General features: G+C 24.1%; 4 protein-coding genes across 4 annotated transcripts; 2 read left to right on the plus strand and 2 right to left on the minus strand.

Annotated features, from left to right (window-relative positions):
- Window positions 1-5,727: 5,727 nt before the first annotated feature.
- Window positions 5,728-7,766, minus strand: LOC122856225 (scoloptoxin SSD14-like). Its single transcript, XM_044157916.1, has 5 exons — window positions 7,534-7,766; window positions 6,683-7,427; window positions 6,392-6,582; window positions 6,056-6,299; window positions 5,728-5,961 (listed from the first exon to the last, which is right to left on the minus strand). Exons 1-5 carry the CDS (start codon window positions 7,764-7,766, stop codon window positions 5,728-5,730), a joined length of 1,647 nt encoding a protein of 548 aa, XP_044013851.1.
- A 799-nt stretch (window positions 7,767-8,565) lies between these two features.
- Window positions 8,566-10,641, minus strand: LOC122856226. The gene is made up of 5 exons (XM_044157918.1): window positions 10,488-10,641; window positions 10,198-10,329; window positions 9,438-10,103; window positions 9,035-9,170; window positions 8,566-8,950 (listed from the first exon to the last, which is right to left on the minus strand). The coding sequence occupies exons 1-5, from the start codon at window positions 10,639-10,641 to the stop codon at window positions 8,566-8,568; spliced, it is 1,473 nt and encodes a 490-aa protein (XP_044013853.1).
- A 3,232-nt stretch (window positions 10,642-13,873) lies between these two features.
- On the plus strand, window positions 13,874-17,720 carry LOC122856227 (structural maintenance of chromosomes protein 3-like). The gene is made up of 3 exons (XM_044157919.1): window positions 13,874-13,888; window positions 14,044-14,119; window positions 14,197-17,720. Exons 1-3 carry the CDS (start codon window positions 13,874-13,876, stop codon window positions 17,718-17,720), a joined length of 3,615 nt encoding a protein of 1,204 aa, XP_044013854.1.
- A 2,822-nt stretch (window positions 17,721-20,542) lies between these two features.
- Window positions 20,543-21,167, plus strand: LOC122856228 (structural maintenance of chromosomes protein 1B-like). Its single transcript, XM_044157920.1, has 3 exons — window positions 20,543-20,626; window positions 20,697-21,044; window positions 21,114-21,167. Exons 1-3 carry the CDS (start codon window positions 20,579-20,581, stop codon window positions 21,165-21,167), a joined length of 450 nt encoding a protein of 149 aa, XP_044013855.1. The 5' UTR covers window positions 20,543-20,578.
- Window positions 21,168-23,329: the final 2,162 nt, after the last annotated feature.

Genomic DNA, 23,329 nt, shown 5'->3' on the forward strand with positions numbered 1-23,329 from the left:
ATAGTAGGCTCCAAAAAATTAAATGACTTTGAATAGAAAAATAAATAACTGTTGCCTAAAATCAAAAATTCATATAAAAAAAAAAACAAAACAAGTTGATGTTGAAAATATTTCTTCATTGTCGTCGTTTATTATTTGTATAAGTGTTAACTTTGTAAAATAAAAAACAATAGATAACATCCGGCCAATAATTTCCTAATTAATTTGTTGTTATTTATATTTTTTAATATTATTCATTAGAAAAAAGAGGGATTTTACTTGTGGGTTTATAAGGGACAAGCAAAACCATAGATGATCATACTTGAGTAACAGTTACAGTTGACTAACAGTTGATAGCAATTTTTAAAAAAATGTTGGCTTTACGTATTACAATTTTAATGGTGTTGTTAATGGTGATTGTTAGCACCATGGCTGATCCATCTCCAAAATCTCTTTCTAGAAAGAAAAAAACTCCACCACCAATAAGAAGCAAGCCTCCAACACCACCAACATCTCATAAAGACAGTTTTGGAACAACAAACGGTAAAACTAAAATTAAAAAACCAAGCAGTAGTGGTACAGCTGCAAGTATGCATTCTGCTCCAAAGAGTGTTACTAGTAGTGATAAAAAAACTACCAAAAAACATATGCCCAATGATTTTGTGATTCATGAAGCAGAAAAAAAATCAGCAACTAAAGTACCAAAACAAACTCCATCAGTTGAACAACCAATTGAACGAAAAGCTGAACAACCAGTTGAACGAATAGTTGAACAATCAGTTGAAGAACCAGAGAAAAAAAACAAAGGAAATGTGGTTTCAAAAGTTGCTGTAAAAGTTGCTAAAGAAGTAGGAAAGACAGCACAAGAAATAATAGTCAATACCGGCTCTGATGTTGCTACAAATGAACTCACCAACTTACTTCACTCTTCATCAACAGAATCAACAACAGTTAATGAGAAACCAGTAACTGAAAAAACAGATGATGATGCATTAGCTACTGAGTCATCAGATGTTGAAACAACAACTACTGAATCATCAGAAGATGAACCATCAACAACTGAATAATTAACAAAAAATAACTAATCATTAAGTTTAATTTACTTTAAGCCAATGTAATGCACCTCCAAATTAATTTTAAAATTAATTATTTATTATTTAAAAAATTCAATTGATGTAAAATTATTAAACTAATGATTAATAAAAAATAAATTAAGTTGAAAATTAAATATTTCTTTGTACTTTTTTTTGACTAATTTAAAATAATTATATTTTATAGCTGAAATTTAATAGTTCTTTTTTAATTTAATTAATTAATTGAATATATAAATTAATTAAAAAAATTAAATAAATAATTATGACCTCAAAATTGACCGATTATTTATGAAATAATTTTAAATAAAATTATGGTTCAGTTCTAGGTATTAATTTATGAATGACTAATAATATTAATTTATTTTAATATCTATTTACTTAATAAAAAGAGGAAACATTTGTATTTACTCGGTGTAGGTTTATAAGCAACGAAAAAAAAAATTTTCAAACAATACTGTGTCTGGTAGCACTCGACAACATATTTAAAAATGTTGGCTCTACGTATTTTACTTTTAGCAGTGCTGATGATGGTGATTGTTGATACCATTGCAGACTCAAAAATTAAATATAAATCTGATAAACATAATGTTTTTCCATCAAACAGTACTGGTAAAAAAATTCATTCTCGTCGTACGACAACCACAGAACGTTATGAAAATTTCAAAGAAGATAAAAAAGTAATAACTGAAAAACCAATAAAAAGAATAACTGCACCTACGAGACATTTGAAGAAAATTAAACCATACAAAATAAATGATGAATCGACAGATAATCGTAAAACGTTATTGGTAATGAAGACGGCTGGTCATGCAATAAAGGATATTATGGTCAATGCAGCCACCAATGTGTGGGACAAAGAGGGTGATTATATAATTGATAGTTTGACGAAAAAACTATTGAATGAAATTTCACCAAATGATACATCAAGTACTGTATCTCCAATAACTGGATTAACAAATTCAACAGTAACTGAATTAACAAATTCAACAATAACTGGATTAACAAATTCAACAGCAACTGGATTAACAAATTCAACAATAACTGGATTAACAAATTCAACAACAACTGAATTACCAACGTCAACAATAACTGGATCACCAAATTCAACAGTTACTGAATCATCAGTTGCTAAACCAAATGAACTACCAATCTCTCAAACACCAGAGTTAAATAATAACCCACCAGTATTATCATAAATTGACAATTATTATATTTTTAATTAAAAATAAAAATTAATTTTTTAATTTAAAAAAATATCTATCGTATTACAGTTTACTCGATTAAATTTTTTCATTTTAATTTAAAATAATATTTTAAACTACTTGCTATGTGTAACCTTGAAAATTAATTTTCTAAATATTTTCTTGTGTACTTGATTATACCTCTATTTTTAAATAAATAAATAAATATTTGAAAAATATATTGAAACTAAATTTGTCAAATGTTTGTACAAGTGTTTAATTTGTCGAATAAAATAATATAAAATTTAAAAAGCTAAAAAAAATATTTATTTATTAAAAATTTTTTTGTTTATTTTATTATTGTTATTTATTTTTTTTTTTTAAATCAAAAACGTCATTTGAATTTCGTAACTAACATGGCGTCTTAATTATTTGACATCAATGCCATCTATAACGGGAATTCAGAAAAAAAAAAATTTAATAAAATCAAAGGGGTGAGGGAAAAAAAAACATCACAAAATCGGAGTGGAGAGGGAAAAAAAAATCATCATAAAATCAAAGGAGGAGAAAAAAAAAAAATATAAAAAAATATAATGAAAATGGAAAGGAGGAAAAAAAAAAATATATCTTATCGTATAAAAAATACAATAAAATCGAAATAGAGAAAAAAAATAAAAAAGAGAAAAAAAAAATTAAATTATATTCGATTCTGATATTTTATGAGTAAAAAAAAAACCGGCTGCTCCAATAATGTATTTTTTTATCAAAGTCAATTAAAAAAATTAAGCAATAAGCGAATTAAAAAAAAAAAAAAAAATTATTACAGCCCGCAATAAAATATTGCGTCGCAAAAAAAAAAATGCCGGCGGCCATTTTGCGAGCGTCGTTGGTCATGCAAAAAATGAGCAACTATGCATGCATAATAAAACTAATTTTTTTAATGAAATATGAAAAGAAAACAATACCAAAAAAAAACAGCAAACAGCGAGATAAGAAGGGCACAGCGGTAATTCAGACAAATACAGGTGATTTCAGGCTCGAGCTCTATGCACTCACAAATAATACACAATGATACACAAAAAAAAAGGGAGCACACAAAAAAACGTCCTTCGTCATTGAATTTGCGCAACCAACTGATTTTGCCCCCCGCAAATTCTCAACTCGTTCGCAAGGGTTACAAAAAATGTCTCTGCGCACGCGCAATTTGATTTCCAAGAAATTTAATAATAATTATAATAAATAAATAATAATTAATTAATTAATTTTTTAAAATTAACCTAAATTATTTATTTATAAATTACTATTTATAAAATTAATGTTAAAAAATAGGTTGTTTTTAATTAATTCATTTTAGGCAACTGATGGAGTATCAGGGCTTGGATGATGCAAAAAAAAAAAAAAAAAAAAATATTTATCAAAACGATAAATGGAGCAGTGTTAAATCATTCTATTCAACATTAATTAAGTTTATTATTGATAAATTGTAATGATGCTAAAGACAATTCACCTGCTTGTCAACTAATTGCATTTTAAATCAACAATAATTTATTAACAATAACAAGAGCATTATCAAAATTTGTTACAGTATTTGGAGCAACTAAAATGCATCATCAACATCAGCAACACTAGGCCTACTTGTGTGTTAAATTTGAAATAAATAAATTTTAATGATGATTATCAATTTCTGGACACATTGGTTTGCCGGAAAAGATGTTTTCTTTGATGACAATGAAGATGTCTTGACTCAGACAAGTTGGATCTCTGATTTGGTAAATAAAAATTAATAAAATATTAATTTATTATCTATTTAATAACCAAATAATACAAACAATTTTATTTTCAGAAACATTCTGTAACTATCGTTGTCATAAGTGTTACTCATGGTTTTTTTTTTGGACTGTTGATGTGTTCAGATAAACACATGAGATAAAGGAAATTTATTGAACCCAGTGGTGACTCATTCAGTCCTTTGAAAAATAAATTTTCATTTCAATAAGGTTGTGTCTCTTGACAAAGCCTGTCTCATGGTTATTGGACACTGAAATTAAATCAATTCTTGTCAAGTATCTATCATAATTCATGTTGATAAATTTACATTTATTTAAAATTAATAAACAACGTAATTTTAATAATTATATAAATTAAATTATTGAGTGTCTGTGTGTGTATGTGTGTGCACGTGTGACCACGTGTGACCACGTGTGTGTATCAACAATAAAAACAAATACAATAACTAAATAGTGAAAAAAACAAAAACAGAGTGACAGTCTTGTGTTAAAATGGAATCATTTTTAGATTTTAAATTAAATACAATACAATTGTCATACGTAAAAAATTCATCAAGGCTATGGAATCAAGAATCAATAATATTAAAAATACAAGAATTTATAATAAATGTTAATTCAAATATTTATGAAAATATTGATATTGAAAATGAAAAATGGGTTAAAATAATCATTGAACAAATTGAAATTAGTAATAATATAGAAAATCAATTTAAAACAGCATTAATATTTACTGTAAAATTATTTGGCAAAAGATTAACAAATTGGTTAAAATATATATTACCAAAATTAAATGAATCATATGGTGTTTATCCAACATTAAAAAATTATATTGATCATACAAGTTGGAATTTAAAAACAGGCTTTATAGATGAAGTTGAAATATTTAAATTAATTTACTATAGTAATGCTAATCTTGATGAAAAAATTGATATAGATTATTTATTTGAAGAAGCATGTAATTATTGTTTGATTGAATTAATACATGATATATGGAATAAATATAGTGAAGAAGAAAAAATATATTTATCAATGAAACTACAATTAAAATTACATCAACAAAATTATCAACATGTTAATTTAATTAATTATTGGCAATGGTATTTAACAAATGTAACTCCATCATTAAATAAACATCTTGGTGTTTTATATCGTGTTTATGATATTGATGGTACATTTAAAGATAAAAAAAAAATGATGTTTTATTGTATTAAAATTGGTAATGATATTGCATTTAAATATTTTTTTAATCAACTAAGTTTTCATGTACAAAAAAATTTATTACTCACTATTGGATTTCGTGTATTTGTAAAAACAAATATGCCATTTTTGGCTGATGATACACATTTCAAAATTAAATTTATTAATATATTTTTATTTGTTTGGGAAAGAATGACAAAAGACATGAAAATAGTATGTTTAAAACGCTACAAAGTTCAAATAATTAAAACATTATTATCTGAATGGCCTTCACAAATTTTGTACAATCAAATTATGTCAATTAAATTTTAATAATTTTTGTTTAACAAATATGTTTGAATTTAAATTTTGATAATATGTTTATAATGTAATTAAAAATTATTGTAATATATGTATTATATTTTAGAAAATAAAAATTAAATTTTCAATATTGTATTTAAAAATAAACACAAATATTTATTGTAGGCGAAAAATTTATCTCAAATATGCCTATGAACCATAATGATCAATAACTGTTCCATTATCAGAACGAACAAGAGCAATAACAGAAGAATCATATTCAGATCGTTCTATAACATGACCCAATACACGTAAACCATGAATTACTCTATCTGGAATAAGATGGCTGTAAGTTAAAACCATTGGATAAAGTTGATGATGAATTCTTGGTACAGTTATAGCTCTTTGTAGTGAATCACCCATGAACAAGTGTCTAGCTATGATCTAAAATAAAAAACAATAATGTATCTATTATTTTTAAAACAATAACAAAAAAAAATTAATTAAAATATGTTATTAAATATTTATAATTATTTACGTATGAAACAGCTGTTGTTATTTGTGTACCACCAGCAGCTCCAATAACCATTTTAACATCACCATCTGGTGTTGTAATAATTGATGGTACCATTGATGAAAGTGGTCGTTTTCCACCTTGAATTTCATTATTTTTATTATTTCCTGGTAATGAATATGTATTTGTTATTGTAGGAATTGAAAAATCATCCATTGCACTATTTAAAACAATTCCTGTTTGAGAACTTATTGTGAGACTTCCATAACTATAAATAAAAAAATAAAAAATAATGTATAATAATTTATCATAATTAATAATTAAATAAATATTCAAATCATACATGATTAATTTACTTACTTTCCATTAAGACTACTAGTTACAGAAACAGCATCACCATTTGGTGCTATTACTGATATATGTGATGTTCCATGATCCTTTGAAAGGTTATGAGCACCTCCATAATGACCTGGTTCATTCCAAGTTTTTTCATCATCTATTTTATTTTTGATATTTCTGGCATAATCTTTTGATGTTAAATTTTTCATTAACTAAAAAAAAAAAAACAAAAAACAATATTAAAACATGATAATAATTGATAAAATAATGTTTAAAAATTAATTGATTGTTTAAAATTATTTTTAAACTCACATCAGTCATATCAATAAAGTCTGGATCTCCCATTTGACTTCTAATTGCATAAGCAAATTTCCATGTCTCAATTATTCTGTGATATGTTCGAATTCTATTTGTTTCTCCTACTAAATCTCTACGACTGAATTTAAATTCATCAAAAACATTTAACATTAATGCCAATAGTCCACCACTACCAGGCAAATTTGATGTATATAATTTTGTTCCATTTAAAAAATCAGAAACAATTGGATCTGTCCATTTAACACGATAATTTTTTAAATCTTCAACAGTCATTATACTTCCCACCTCTGATAAATCTTCAATCAAAATTTCACCAAGTGTACCATTGTAAAATTCATTAGCACCTTTTTCAGCAATAGCTTTTAGTGTGTCACACAATTGAGAACGAAGTTTTAGAGCATGTTTTGATTGTGTTTTACACAATTGAAGATTGGGCTCAAACAAATCAAACCAAGCAAGTTTACCATATTTTTGATGAGCCTCCCAATAGCCAGCAACTTCACCTGGTACTCCAATAGCAAGTGCTCCAATTTTAGATGAATGATATCCAGCATCTTTGAACATATTTTTGTGAGCAGCAAGTGGTGCTTTATCTTTTGCATTCAAAAAACGTGCCTGTTTATTTTTACGATCATAAATTGTCATCAAAAATCCACCACCAATACCCATTGCTGATGGCTTCATTATACCATTACAAATCATTGTCGTTATTGCTGAATCAACAGCTGATCCTTCTTTCCTTAAAATGAAACTGAAATTTATATATAATTAATTAATTATTTTTTATTCAATTAATAAATTAAAAATAGTCAGTAATAAAATAGAATAAAAAACAAAAAAATTACCGTCCCATTTGTGAGCATAAATCACTGTCACCATTGACCTTTCCAAAAACCAGCGTATAATCATTGTTTTTATCAAAAGTTGAATTTACTGTTGTGGTTAATGGTACTGATGATTGTCCATACTTCATCAATAACCACGTCACTACTGTTGCCACTGCTGCTGATCCAAGTATTGCAAATAAAATGCTCCAACATGATTTACGTTTTTCAACTTTTTGAACGGGTTGATACATTTTTAAATTCTTATTTAAAAAATCAACCTTTAAAATAAAAAACTAATTGATACAGTAAAATAAAATTAAATAATTTTAAAAACTAAAAATTAATTTGATTTTTTTTTTTTTTTTCGAGTTACCAGTATCCAGAATTGTTTGAGGCAGTTGTTCCACTCCGGTGTCGTCAAATGAAAAGACCTGTTGAGGTTGATGCGTTGGCTTTTATTCTATTGTGTGTGTGATTGATAAGACTTGGTTTTTCCAACGAGCCACTAATGACTATATTACTGAAAAAAAAAATCCACTACGTCGACAGTTTTGATTAAAAAAATTGATAAGAATATCGACAACAATATTTTTTTCAACTAACTGATTTTTATTATTTTATTTTTTTTATTTTAGAAAGCTGTGATAGCATACCATATACGTGGATAATTATTAACAAAATTCATATCTTTAATATTCTCAGAAATAAATTTTTTTTCAACTTTAAATATTTTAATATTTTAAAACATAAAAAAATTTATCAAATATATATTTTTAACATTCACAAAGATAATGATTTTTTTTTCTTTTAAATAAAATAACTAAAAAATATTTATATATTATTTTGCCTACACATTAAATAATATAATTATTATTATAAATATTACAATAAACTCTTTAATTTATAAAAAAAATTAACATATAAAAATTGATAAATTTGATGATTAATTAAAAATTTATATTACTATTTGACTGTTGTTGTTCCAGTGAATATTTTTATAAATATATTTTAAATTAAATGACATTATAAATTGTCTTTCATTATAATTGATTAAAGATAATCTTGCATTACTCTTAAACCAGAAGAATAATTTTCTTTTTCATCGAAATCTTCGTATAATGATTCATCAACATGTATTATCAAGATGTTATTATTTGTGCGATATTTAAACTTTTCAACAGTATAATTTAAGAAATCAATGGAAATACCAGTTTCCGAACAACATAAATATGTTAAATTTTGACAATTATCAATAACATAAGCAGCAACTGAATCAGTTACATTTTTACACAATGAAAAATCTAAATGTTTTAATCTATCCAATTTTTTAAATATTTCTGGTGGAACTTCATTGAAATTATTTAATATCAATGTTTCTAATTTTATTAAATTACCCAATTCAACTGGTGAAGCTACTGTAGCACGTGAACTTGCACTTATCAACAAATATTTTATATTTTTACATTCATTCGCAATAATAACAAGTGCTTTTTCATTTTTTTTAGTAATACAATCCAACTGTAAATGTTCAAGTTTTTTTAAATTTCTAATTTTTTTAAATGCATTTGCTGATACATTGTTTGACAATAATATTTTCAAAGTTTTAAGATTTCTACAGTTGTTTACAAGGGCAACAACTGATTTTGTATTTAAATCTTGTATATTTTCTAAATTTAAATATTCTAGATTCATTAATTTATTTAGATAATCGATAAGATATTTTGGTAATTCATAACAATTATTTATATCCAAGTAACTAAGATTTTTTAAATTTTTTATAATATCAGATAGCATGAATTTACCAACATGTGTATTTTTTAAATTTAAATATTCTAATTTTCTTAAATTTCCCAATTGACTGACATGATTTTTTGTTTCTATGTTATATATTCTTTCTAAATTTAAATATTTCAATTCAATACAATTTTCTACAATATCTGAAAATACATAGTCATCTAGATGCTCGACATATCGAAGATCCAAGTGCTCCAAATTAATGAGCTTTGAAAACATTGATGTATCATTTTCCCAAAAATGACATCCTTTTAAATCAAGATAAACAAGTTTTGTTTTTAATGATAATGCTTCCATTAAATCTTTACCAATAAATACATTGTGAAGTGCTAAATGAGAAAGATTATGAAACTCCAACAAAGCCTTTACTGCTGTGTGTCTCAATTTCTCCATTTCAGAATTTTTATTAATTAACAGATAAATTTCTTTGATATCTTTTGGAATCATTGCCAAAATTTTTTCATAAAGACCTTCTGGTACTCCACCATTTACCTTTAAACATTGTAATTTTTTTAATGACTTTATCCAATTAAAATAACCAAGTGGATGTATCATCATATCAAGAGACAAATGTGTTACATTTCGACAATTATTTTCAATAACATCAAACAACTCTGAGTGCTCAGTATTAAATATTTCAAAACTCAAATGAGTCAAATAACAACCACATCTAAATAATATTTTCTTCAATATTAATTCTTTATTCAACATATGTTGAATTTGCAATGCATTAAAATTTATTTCTTTAATATCATACCAAGCCAATGATCCTGCTTTTTTCCATTTTGTGCATACTTGAAAAAAAAAAAAACAAAAACAAATTAAAAACAATTTTATTTGTAAAATAAAATAAAATGATATAAATATTTTTAATTGATTTCAATTTACCATTTTCTAATTTTATTCTTTGGACTGGTGGAAAAAGCATTAATACTTTAGCAAGACAATCATAATCCAGTATGTTGATGGATTTATCTGCACTTGATCCAACACTATTGTTTGAAGACTCAGTTTCAAGTTCTAAAAAATATAAATAATTGTTTAAAGAAATTAATAATTTAACATCATTTTCAAACTAACAATAAACAACATAAAATTTATATGACTTGTACTATTTATTATTATTAAAACAAGAAGCTAGATATCATTTTAAATTGATGAATAATTGACAAACTTACTTGGTTGATGACTTGTTGATAAATTAGCAACAGCCATATTGGATACATTATTATTTACTTGTTGATTCTTGAAAAAGCTGATACATTGTTCAATGCATGTTAAACAAATTACTGATGTTGGTTTATCAGCTTTTTTTATTTTAATTCCCTTCATTGATTTAACAATCTTTGATAAAGCAGTTTCACTACAATTATTGGAAAATAATGGTGTTAAATTTGATGTTTCAATAAAACAAACACTACAAGTTTTAGCCATTGTGATAATTGAAAAAAAAGCATTTAAAAACATGCAAATAAAATTTGTTTTTTTTTTTTTTTATATTTATAAAATATGAATGGGCTTTTTGGTGTTTATCAGCAGATTAAATGTTGTAACATGTGGTACCAGCCAGTACCAGCACTAGACTATGTCAACAGTGTATGTTTATTTTCAGCAGTAAAATCAAGTATAGTATCTTGGTTTATTTTACTCAAATATTTTAGAAAATGTCCTTTGAAAGAAAACTACATAGCTATTATTATTTTGCAGGTATTTTAAAGGTAAGCCAAAAAAGATTAAATATTGAAGGTCATACCACGTGTTCACCACCACGCCCAAGAATTATTATTATTATTTTTTTTTTTCGCGACAAAATGAGTTGTTGGTACATGTGGTTTATTCGAAATAGCCTTAATGATTAAAATAATATATTTTTCATTATTTTATTTCTAACTTAAAATATAAAAATATAAACAAAAAATAAAATTATTTATTATTTAATATATTTCAGTGAATCATAATAGTAAAATTGAGAATTAAAATAAACCTGTTGTCTGATGAAAGAAAAAATAATATATCTAAAAGACTATCTTGTTTTTAATTTCTACAAAATTCTTTTTTGAAGATAAAAGATTAAATATTTTTCATAGAAAAAAGAAATAAACAAATAATAAAATAATATTTAGTCATTATTTTTAATAAAAATAAAAACTAAGTAATAAGTTTTAAAATAATAATAATCTAAACAAAAAAAAAAAAAGAAACTAAACTTAATTAATTATAATATTAAAACTAAAAAAAATATTAATTTTAATTTTATTTATTAGTCAAAGTATATAAATAAAATTTATCTAATAATAAAATAATAATAAAACATTTTTTTAAAATAATATTGTCATTCTTTATTTCAAAAAACATATATTGTTGCATGAAAATTGCATTTTTGTTGTACAATAATAGTAATAGTTTTCGAATAATATTGTCATTAAATTGTCGATTTGATTAAAAAATATTAGTACTGTAAAAAAATTAATGTTCTGTTGTATATAGTCACACATAGTACTGATGCATGTTAAAAACATTTTAAAAAATTTCATTTAAAAAAACATTCTATTACAGTGGAGTAAAAAAATTTAGACGTTGATTTGTAAAATCAGTACGATAAAATGAAAATTGATTGTGTCTTTATATGATGAGCAATGTTATCTTTTTTTTTTTATATTTTTTTTTCAACAATGATTGATCAGTTAATTTTGTAAAATAAAATTCATTTTAGAATTATGTCATTTGAAGCATCATCATATAAATTGTTAAAATTTTTTAAATAAATATATGAGATCTTCCTCGTTGTCTCTCATTGGTTTTTTATTTATTTTTTTTTTTTTGTTTGTAATAAAAGTTAATTGTTACTTTTTAATTAAGTGTAACAATTGCTGCATAATCAATTGGTGGATTGAGAGGCATATTGCAACACTTGCATCGTTCTTCCTTAATAGGATCATTATTTTTAAAATATGAAAAATTATCACCAGCTGTATAACTAGCTGGATAATTAATCATCAATCTTGATTGTGTATTAGACTGAAAGTCTAATATATCTCGTGATCTATACATGATTTTAATATCATTTTCTTTTGGTTTTTCTTCAACTTTGTGGTCAAAAAATGAATAAAAAAATTCACTGACTTGTTGAGATATAAAACTTTTATCACATTTTAAATTTAAATCAAAGTCATCAAATGATTTAATTTTACGTGGTCCAACATCACCATCTTTTTTCAATTCAGATGAATTACTTTCTCTTGACTCAGATAAACTGCTTACTTTTGATTCAGATGAACCACTTCCTCTTGATTCAGATGAACTACGACCACTTGATTCAAGTGAACTACGTCGATTAAAATCAAATGAACTACGACGACTCAAATCAAATAAACTACGACCACTTGATTCAGATAAACCACGTTCTCTTGTTTCATATAAACCACGTTCTTTTTTTAATTCATATGAACCACGTTCTGTTGATCCAGATAAACTACTTCTTCTTGATTCAGATGTAGTAAGATTACTTGATTCAGATGAACTCCAAATACTTGACTCAAAAGATCCACGTCCATTCAATCCACATGGTGGTATAGATGATGACCTCATTGGCTTGGATAAAGTAAAATTTTTCACCGATGATTGCCATGATTTTGGTGATAGTGATTTTGTTTTTGATGGTCTATCTTCACCAATTGTACCAGGATTTTTTTTTTGAAAAACAAATTCTTCTGATTTTGATTTTTGTGATGACAAATTTGATAATAAAAATTTACGATATTCTTCACGTCCACTTGAATCAACTGGTGTATCAAGTTCAGCAAGTGCTTTGGATACAAAAAGAGCCATTTTAATAAATATTCAATAAATAGAAAATAATTTACACAATTATTTTTCTATTTTACACCACTCTTTATATTTTTTTCTTTATACTTTTATTTATAATATTGTTAATTATATTATAATTAATTTGGAGCTTATACTGCCACGTGGAAAATTGCTTGTATTTTGCTATTTCTTAATGAGCACGTGATTTTACTGGAGTACGTCCACAGAGTGCAAGAAAAAAATTATCATAGAAAAAAATTATCAAGAGATTCCAAGAGAAATAGTCTTTACTATTGTCTAGCTGTGTCTAGCCAATAGCTAATATAAGATTATAAGATGCTTCTGATTGGTCTAATTCATGTGGAACCTGTTACACACGTGTGCGAAAACCTAGTTTTTTTTTTTGCCATTTTTTGGCTCCACCTACTGCAGGTCTTGGACATCAGCCATTATGCAAATTACGTTGTAAAGAACCCCATAATCTAGAACTTTTTCTCTTTACATTATGCGCATGCCTTTTTATTTTGGCGGTTACAAATACACATCTACATACACATCTACACAGTGACATACATTATTTTTTACAGTTATTTTATGATGCCAATTTGACTTGGAATCAGCAAAATTTATCTGTGCAAAAATAAATAATTATTTGATCAGTTCCATAATAAATTACAGGTTAATTGATATAAGTTTTAATTTTAAATATTGCTTAATTTGATGGAATAATTGTTGTTATAATTAACTTGCAATAACAATGCATATAAAAAAGGTAAATAGACATAAATACTTTTACACAAAAGAAAACAAAAGAGGCACATACTATTTTTGTTGATATTTAATAAACAATGAATAATATTTTATTGATTTAACAAATGAATAAACATAAAAAAAATGTTAATTTAATTTATTTTTTTATTTGTTTAGGTTATCATCCAGGGCTTCAAGTCATTTCGTGAACAAATTGACGTGGAAGATTTTCATCCAGGACACAATGTCGTCAGTATGTAAAAAATTTTATTTAAAAAAAAAAACAATGCTAATTAATGTTTAAATAATAAATAATTATTAATATTACAGTTGGAAGAAATGGTTCTGGTAAAAGTAATTTTTTTCATGCAATACAATTTGTATTGAGTGATGAATTTACCAACTTAAAACCTGAACATCGTCAAATATTGATTCATGAAGGATCAGGATCAAAATTAATATATGGTTTTGTTGAAATAATATTTGACAATTCAGATGGACGTTTACCAATGGACAACAAAGAAGTTACACTACGTCGTATAATTGGAACTAAAAAAGATCAATATATATTAAATAATAAAGTTGCAACAAGAACTGATGTTACAAATCTATTGGAATCAGCTGGTTTTTCACATTCAAATCCATATTATATTGTTAAACAAGGTGAAATTAATCAACTAGCAATAGCACCAGATGAACATCGTTTAAATTTACTTCTTGAAGTTGCTGGTACAATTGTTTATGATGAAAGAAGAAGAGAATCAAATGAAATACTTGAACAAACAAAAGCAAGTATTAAAAAAATAACTGAATTTATCATAACAATTGATGAACGTTTATTAAAACTTGATGAAGAAAAAGAAGAACTTAAACAATATCAGCTACTTGATAAACAACGTAGATATATTGAATTTACAATTTATGATCGTGAATTAAAAGAATATAAAAATAAACTTGATGAACTATTGGCATTACGTGAAAATAATAAAGGTCAATATGTAAAACTTGGCAAAGATCTTAATGAAGCACAACAAAAAAAATATGAAATTAATCAAAGAATTAAAGAATTAAAAAAACAATTACAATCAGCTAAAGATGAACGTATTATATTGACAACTGATCAACAAAATTTATTAAAAGATAAAACAAAATTAACACTAATCATTGAAGATTTAATGGATGATGTTAAAGATGATACTGATGATAAATTAAAATTACAACAAGAACTTGAACAATTAAATATAACAATTGATAATAATGAACAACAATTGGCAATAATAATACATGAATATAATCAATTAAAATATCAAGAAGAAGAATGTGTTAAATTACTTGAATCTAAAGAACAAAAACGTAAAGAGTTGTATGCAAAAGAAGGACGTTGTAGTCAATTTTCATCTAAAGATGAACGTGATAATTGGATAAAAGAACAATTAAAACAATTAACAAAACATATAAAAGAAAAGCTTGATTATGAAAAAAAATTAAATGAATTATTAAATAATGATATTAAAAAACAAAATGAATTGGAAAAATCAATTCTTATTAAAACAAAAGAAATGGAAGAACAAAAAGAATTATTTAATGATGATGTTAATAAAAAATATCATGAATTAATAATTAAAAAAAATAATAATCAAGGAATAATAAAAGATTATTATCGTCAAGAAAATAAACTTGAATTACATTTATCAAGTTTAAAAGAAGATTTATCACATGCTGAGGGAGTACTAAGATCAATGATTGGTAAAGCTATTATAAATGGTCGTGATAGTGTTAAAAAAGTACTGGAAAAATTTAATCAACAAGCTGATATGTCAAATGAGATTGATAATTATTGTGGACCACTTATTGATAATTTTAAATGTGATAAAGAAATTTATACAGCTGTTGAAGTTACAGCTGGTAATAGGTTATTTCATCATATTATTAAAACAGATACATTTGGTACAAAAATACTCAAAGAAATGAATCAACAAAAATTACCAGGTGAAGTTACATTTATGCCATTAAATCGTTTATATGTTAAACCAATTCTTTATCCAAATGATCCTGATGCAATACCAATGATATCAAAATTAAATTATGATGAAAAATATGACAGAGCAATGAGATATATTTTTGGTAGAACATTGATATGTCGTTCACTTGAATTAGCAACAAAACTTGCACGTACAACTGGTCTTGATTGTGTTACACTTGAAGGTGATCAAGTATCATCAAAAGGTTCATTAACTGGTGGTCATTTTAATACACAAAAATCACGTCTTGATTTACACACATCATCATCAATACTTGTCAATGAAATTAATAAAACTGAACAACAATTATCATGTGTTAGAAATGATATTAAAAAATTTAATGATGAATTAAATGTAATTATGAATGACATACAAAAACATGATATTAAAAAAAGTAAAGCTAAAGGTATATATGAATTATTAAATACAGAAATACGTAATATGAAAGATGATTTAATGACAATTATATCAACAAGAGAATCATACAAAAATCGTCTCATACAAAATTCATCAAATTTAGAAAATTTAAATGAAACTAAAAAAGGATTTGAATCAGAATTATATCAAGAATTAATAACACAATTATCAACACAAGATCAGCATCAAGTTGATAATTTAAATGATGAAATACGTTCATTAACAATTACCAATAAAAATATATTTACAAAACGTATGCAATTTGAAGCTGAAAAAAATAAATTTGATAATTTATTAATTAATAATTTATACAGACGTAAAGATGAATTAATTGAATCATTAAAAGTAATATCAATTGAAGATCGTAATTATCGTTTAAATATAACAAAAACATCATTATCTGATATTGATAATAAATTATTAAAAATAAATAATGATTTGAGTATATTAAACAATAAAATAACAATTACCAATGAAAAATTAAATATTGAAATTTCTAATATTGATAAATTCAAAAATCAAGAAAAAGATATACAACAAATAATTGATTCTGATGCTAAACAACTTAATAAATTTACATGTCAACAAAATACATTGGAAAATAATATATCTGAGTGTACTAAAAAGATAACTGATCTTGGTGCATTACCAAGTTCTGGCGTATATGAAAATTTAATAAATTTATCAACAAAACAATTGTTAAAAGAAATTGATAATATTAATAATCAATTAAAAGATTATAAACATGTTAATAAAAAAGCATTGGATCAATATTTATCATTTACTGATCAACGTCAAATGTTTATGAAACGTAAAGAAGAACTTGATCGTGCTGATATTAAAATTAAAGAATTAATGAATGTACTTGAAATGAGAAAATTTGAAGCAATGCAATTTACATTTAAACAAGTTAGTAAATATTTTTCTGATGTTTTTAAAAAGCTCGTACCAATTGGACATGCTGAATTAATTATTAAAAAACATTATAAACATGATGATGATTATGATGATGATGATTATGATAATGAATCAAATAAATTGGCTGGTATTGGTATACGTGTTTCGTTTAATGGAAAAGATAATGAAATGCGTGAAATAAATCATTTATCTGGTGGCCAAAAATCACTTGTTGCTCTTGCTTTAATATTTGCTATTCAAAAATGTGATCCTGCACCATTTTATTTGTTTGATGAAATTGATCAAGCACTTGATCCAGAGCACAGAAAAACTGTTGCTAATATGATACATGAATTGAGCTCTGATGCACAATTTATCACAACGACATTTAGACCAGAAATGTTGGAGCATGCTGATAAATTTTATGGTGTTATATATAGAAATAAAGTTTCACATGTTATCTGTGTAACACGTGAAGAAGCTGATAATTTTATTGAAGATGATACAACTCAAGATTAATTTTTTTTATTTCTTTTTTCTTACTTTTATATTTTATATCTAATTTTAATTTATAGTATTAGTATTTTTTTATAGTTTTACGTATTAAACAATCAAAGTATCTTCATTGAAAAAAAAAAAAAAAAGCAAACAATGCATCTCACATTGAAGATTTATCATTTGATGCATCTTTTTAAATTTTTGTGTTGACTGGATCAACTATTAAATGCAAACTATAATATCGTTTTTAAAAAACAAATTTAAATTCAGTGCTCAAGTATAAAATATATATTTTATTCTTTTAAAAATAAAAATCTATATTATTAAATTTTATTAAGTGAAAGACAAAATATAAATGAGGTAAAACTTTGTTTAAATTTTTTATATAAAAAAAAAGAACATAAATTTTTTAGAGTAATTAAAACAAAAATATATTGCTAGTTCAGGGTTTTTTTTAATATTTAATTTTCTGTGTTTTTTTTGTGGATGATTACTTGTAATGAAAAGGTTAATATAAATGTTAGAAATTAAAGGTCCTTTTTTTCTGTTTTTTTTTTTTTTGTTTACTTTTGGATCATTTGGTGTATAACAGTGTGCACACTATATATAGATATAGTGTTTAACAAAGCACCACTCTGTCTAGACTAAAATATACAGCTATGATTTCTATTTTTTTTTTTTTTTTGCATACGTCAAAAAAAAGATAACAAAATGGAGACAATGTAACATGAGCTGTCTATGTGCTAGATATTATACACATTATTGATAGTATAAGCTTCATTTGATAACATTCAAGCAACTAATTATTATAAAAATAAAATTTAATATTAATAAAATTTAATTTACAAAATTTACTTGTTGAGTTATTAATTAAAAACAATTTAATTGTGATTGGAAATAAATTCGTGATAAAGATAAATTTAGTTTAGTTTGTTTATTTGTTTTGGTGTTTTTTTTTTTTCAAAATAAAATCATAACAAAATGCCACCAGGTCGTTTACTCAAAATTGAAATATCAGATTTTTTGTCGTTTCAAGGGATAATTGTGATTGAACTGGTTGATAATTGTCGATGGTTAACAATACTAGAAGGAGGTAATAATTAAAAATTAATACGTTTGTTTATTGTGATTAATAATTTACTTATTTTATTGTTCAAGGCCAATCCAATTTTATCGATGCCATTTTATTTGCACTTGGAGGATTACCAAATGATTCATCACACAGTTTGGAAAGTTTTACATATAAAGATGAAAATGGTCATCGAGATCCAAGAAGGTAACTTAATTTAATTTTTGTTTTTATTCTTTTAATAAATTTGATATTGAATTATTATTAATAATTTTACAGTGAGACATATGTTGCCCTGAAAATAAAAGCTGACGATGGAACAGACAAAGTATTTAAACGTTCAATTGAAAATAAACAATCAGAATATTGTCTTGATAATAAGGTATAGGTATAGTGCATTAATAAATAATTTAATAAAATATAAATAATTATACATTTGTTTGTTGATTAGTTGGTATCCAGAAAAACATATTTTGATTCTCTAAAAAAAGAATTTAAAACTGAACAAAACAGTATATTAATTAACAGAAAAATTATTGATTCAATCGTTAATCAAACATCAGAAGAAAGAACATTAATTTTTGAAGAAATATGTGGTTCAATAAGATATAAAACCAAATATGATCGATTAAAAAAAGAATTAAATTCAGAAGAATCAGAAGAAGAAAGTTTGAAAACAACATTAAATACAGTAAAAACAAAAGTTGATCATCTTAAAAAATCAGTTGTTAAAATAAAAGAACTTGAAGAATCGCTGGTAAATATTAAATGCGTGTGAAAAATTATTTATTTAAAATTTATATTCGTTTTTTTTTTTTATTAGGATAAAAGTACCACTGAATATTATTCATTTGTAGTACACTATCTTAATGAAGATTGTATAATGATGGAACAAAAAGCAGCTGAAGTTTGGACAACAGTAGTCAATGAGATTGTAATAAAACTTGAGGAATGTATTGAAAAATTGGCTCCATTTAAAAAAATATCACCAGATGATGATGATGATACTAATAAAAATAATGAAATAAGTATATCTAAAATTAGTAGACCTTCATTATCAAGTGAACTTTCCAAATGTATAGAGTGAGTAAATATTTAAAATATAAACATAAATATAATTATAGAATTTAATAATTTAATTAAATATTTTTTTTTTTATATTAGTATTCCAAGTGTAAAAGAAGATCAAATGAAACTTGATAGAAAATTAGGTGAAGTGATAACATTATTTAAAAGCATAAATGGTGTAACAAATGTTAGAGTCAATAAAAAATTACAATTTGATATTGATAAAAATAAATTAGATAAAAATAATGATGCAAAAAAACAAATTGAAATATTAAGACAAATGGGTTTACAATTCAATACTTGTATTGATGAAGCATCGAAAGAGTGGAAAAAAACATTACAAATGAATATTCATGAACAAGAAAAATTATTTCAATCAGCAACGAATAATGGAGTTTGGAAAACTTCTGTTAAGATAGTAAAAAGAGATGCTAATGATTGTAAAAATGATGATGAAGATCATAATTTTAGTTACGATAGAAATAAAAAAAACAACTATAAGTTGCCTGATAATTTATTAGATATAACAGATGAAAAAAAACGAAAAATAACAAAAGATGTTTTGTGTAAAAAAATGAAGAATTTACTTGATGAACTTGATGTTATGAAGGGTATTCAAAGAGAAATTGATACAATAAATAATGAAATAAATTATTTGGAAAATAAAATTAAAAAAATTTCTATAAATTCTAGCATACGTAGAAAATTTAATTTTATTAAGAATAATAGAATTCAATGTTTTATGAATTTTTTTTGTCAACTTGCTATTGATGTCAATGAAATATATTCGGTAATTAAATTTTAATTAATATTTTTATAATGGCAATTATGGATTGTTAATTGATTTTTATTTTTCATAGATGCTGAGTGATGGAGAAGATAATAACAGTGTAAAATTCATTTGTGAAAATCCAGAAGAGCCATATTTAGGTGAAATACAAATTGAATATACAGACGAATTAATTAATTCACTTGATGAAAAAAATAAATCATTAGCTGGCCTGGCACTTTTATTTGGCCTTAGTAAAATAAATCATTTACCATTTTTGTTGCTTGACAATATTGATGATCAGCTTGATGATAAACAATTTTTATGTTTGATGAATTATCTCATGCAGCTTAAAACAAATCAACAAATTGTTTTAATAAAAAAATCATTTCACGATAAAATCTACGAGTGTGCTGACATTGTCATCTTCATTGGAAAGGTGAGTTTTTTATTTTCCATATTTTTAAAAGATAATTCTATTTTTTTTTTTCTTATTTTTTGATTCTAGGATACTGAAGATGACAACGTTAATGAGAAAAAATTCTTCTTGATAAAGTCCTGAAAGTAAAATCATCTTTTTCATTTGTATATAATGTAATTTTTTTGTTTTGTTAATTTTAATATAAAAAATCTTTTAAAATTTATATAGATATAAGTAAAAAAAATTTATAGTGTGTCGAACAATGATTTTTTGTTTCTCAATTAAAATTGTTATACTGTTATATATAAAAATAAAATTTCAAATGTTGTCTGTGTCACACGTGAAGAAGCTAATGATTTTATTGAAGATGCTACAACTCAAGATTAATTTTTTTATTTCTTTTTTTTTTCTTTTTTTGTCTTACTTTTATATTATATATTTAATTTTAATTTATAGTATTAGTATTTTATTAGTATAAAAAAAAAGAACATAAATATTTTAGGGTAATTAAAACAAAAAATATATTGCTAGTTCAGGTTTTTTTGTGTTTTTTTTTTTGGATGCTTACTTGTAATGAAAAAGTTAATATAAATGTTAAAAATTAAAGGTCTTTTTTTTCTGTTATTTTTTTTTACTTTAAGATCATGTGGTGTATAACTGTGTGCACTCTATATATAGTTATGATTTCTGGTTTTTTTTTTTTTTTTTTTTTTTTACATGAGTCAAAAAAAAGATAACAAAATGGAGACAATGTGACACGAGCTGTCTAGATGTACTAGATATTATGTACACACATAAAATTTAATTTACAAAGTTTACTTGTTGAATTATCAATTAAAAACAATTTAATTGTGATTGGAAATAAATTATTCTTGATAAAGTATTCTTGACAAAGATAAATTCAGTTCAGTTTGTTTATTAGTTTTAGTGTTGTTTATTTCAAAATAAAATAATAACAAAATGCCATCAGGTCGTTTACTCAAAATTGAAATATCAGATTTTTTGTCATTTCATGGAATAACTGTGATTGAACTGGTTGATAATTGTCAATGGTTAACAATACTAGAAGACAATAAATTAGGTAATAATTAAAAATTAATACATTTGTTTATTGTTATAAATTATTTATTTATTTAATGTTCAAGGCCAATCCAATTTTATTGATGCCATTCTATTTGCACTTGGAGAATTACCGAATGATTCATCACACAGTTTGGAAAGTTTTAAATATAAAGATGAAAATGGTCATCAAGATCCAAGAAGGTAACATAATTTAATTTTTGTTTTTATTCTTTTAATAAATTTTATATTGAATTATTATTAATAATTTTACAGTGAAACATATGTTGTCCTCAAAATAAAAGCTGCTGATGGAATAGACAAAGTATTTCAACGTTCAATTGAAAATAAACAATCAGAATATTGTCTTGATAATAAGGTATAGATACAGTAGTTATAGCTTTAATAAATAATTTAATAAAATATAAATAATTATATATTTATATGTTGATTAGTTGGTATCCAGAAAAACATATTTTGATTCTTTAAAAAAAGAATTTAAAACCGAACAAAACAATATATTAATTAACAAAAAAATTATTGATTCAATCGTTAATCAAACATCAGAAGAAAGAACATTAATTTTTGAAGAAATATGTGGTTCAATTAAGTATAAAACAAAATATGATCGATTAAAAAAAGAATTAAATTCAGAAGAATCAGAAGAAGAAAGTTTAAAAACAACATTAAATACAGTAAAAACAAAAGTTGATCATCTTAAAAAATCAGTTGTTAAAATAAAAGAACTTGAAGAATCGCTGGTAAATATTAAATGCGTGTGAAAAATTATTTATTTAAAATTTATATTCGTTTTTTTTTTTTATTAGGATAAACGTATCACTGAATATTATTCATTTGTAGTACACTATTTTAATCAAGATTGTAAAATGATGAAACAAAAATCAGCTGAAGTTTGGACAACAGTAGTCAATGGAATTATAATAAAACTTGACGAGTGTATAGAAAAATTGGCTCCATTTGAAAAAATATCACCAGATAATGATGATACTAATAAAAATAATGAAATAAGTATAGCTAAAATTAGTAGACATTTATTATCGAGTGAATGTTTCAAATGTATAAAGTGAGTAAATATTTGAAATACAAACATAAATATAATTATTGAATTTAAAATTAATTAAATATTATTTTTTTTTTATTAGTATTCCAAGTGTAAAAGAAGATCAAATGAAACTTGATAGAAAATTCGGTGAATTGATAACATTATTTAAAAGCATAAATGG

Source organism: Aphidius gifuensis, linkage group LG5 (genome assembly GCF_014905175.1).
Source record: "Aphidius gifuensis isolate YNYX2018 linkage group LG5, ASM1490517v1, whole genome shotgun sequence".
Lineage (NCBI taxonomy): Eukaryota > Metazoa > Arthropoda > Insecta > Hymenoptera > Braconidae > Aphidius > Aphidius gifuensis.

Coding starts and splice junctions, on each gene's coding strand:
- LOC122856225 (XM_044157916.1), bottom strand. CDS start 7,766: ATGTATCAACCCGTTCAAAAAGTTGAAAAACGTAAATCATGTTGGAGC. Junction 7,428..7,533: donor TTATGCTCACAAATGGGACG/GTAATTTTTTTG, acceptor TTTCATTTTAAG/GAAAGAAGGATCAGCTGTTG. Junction 6,300..6,391: donor ACTAGTAGTCTTAATGGAAA/GTAAGTAAATTA, acceptor TTTTATTTATAG/TTATGGAAGTCTCACAATAA.
- LOC122856226 (XM_044157918.1), bottom strand. CDS start 10,641: ATGAAGGGAATTAAAATAAAAAAAGCTGATAAACCAACATCAGTAATT. Junction 9,171..9,437: donor TTCAGATATTGTAGAAAATT/GTATTGAATTGA, acceptor AAAATATACAAG/ATTTAAATACAAAATCAGTT. Junction 8,951..9,034: donor AAAAAACTTGAACATTTACA/GTTGGATTGTAT, acceptor TTTGTTGATAAG/TGCAAGTTCACGTGCTACAG.
- LOC122856227 (XM_044157919.1), top strand. Junction 14,120..14,196: donor TCCAGGACACAATGTCGTCA/GTATGTAAAAAA, acceptor TTAATATTACAG/TTGGAAGAAATGGTTCTGGT.
- LOC122856228 (XM_044157920.1), top strand. CDS start 20,579: ATGAATTTTTTTTGTCAACTTGCTATTGATGTCAATGAAATATATTCG. Junction 20,627..20,696: donor ATGTCAATGAAATATATTCG/GTAATTAAATTT, acceptor TATTTTTCATAG/ATGCTGAGTGATGGAGAAGA. Junction 21,045..21,113: donor TTGTCATCTTCATTGGAAAG/GTGAGTTTTTTA, acceptor TTTTGATTCTAG/GATACTGAAGATGACAACGT.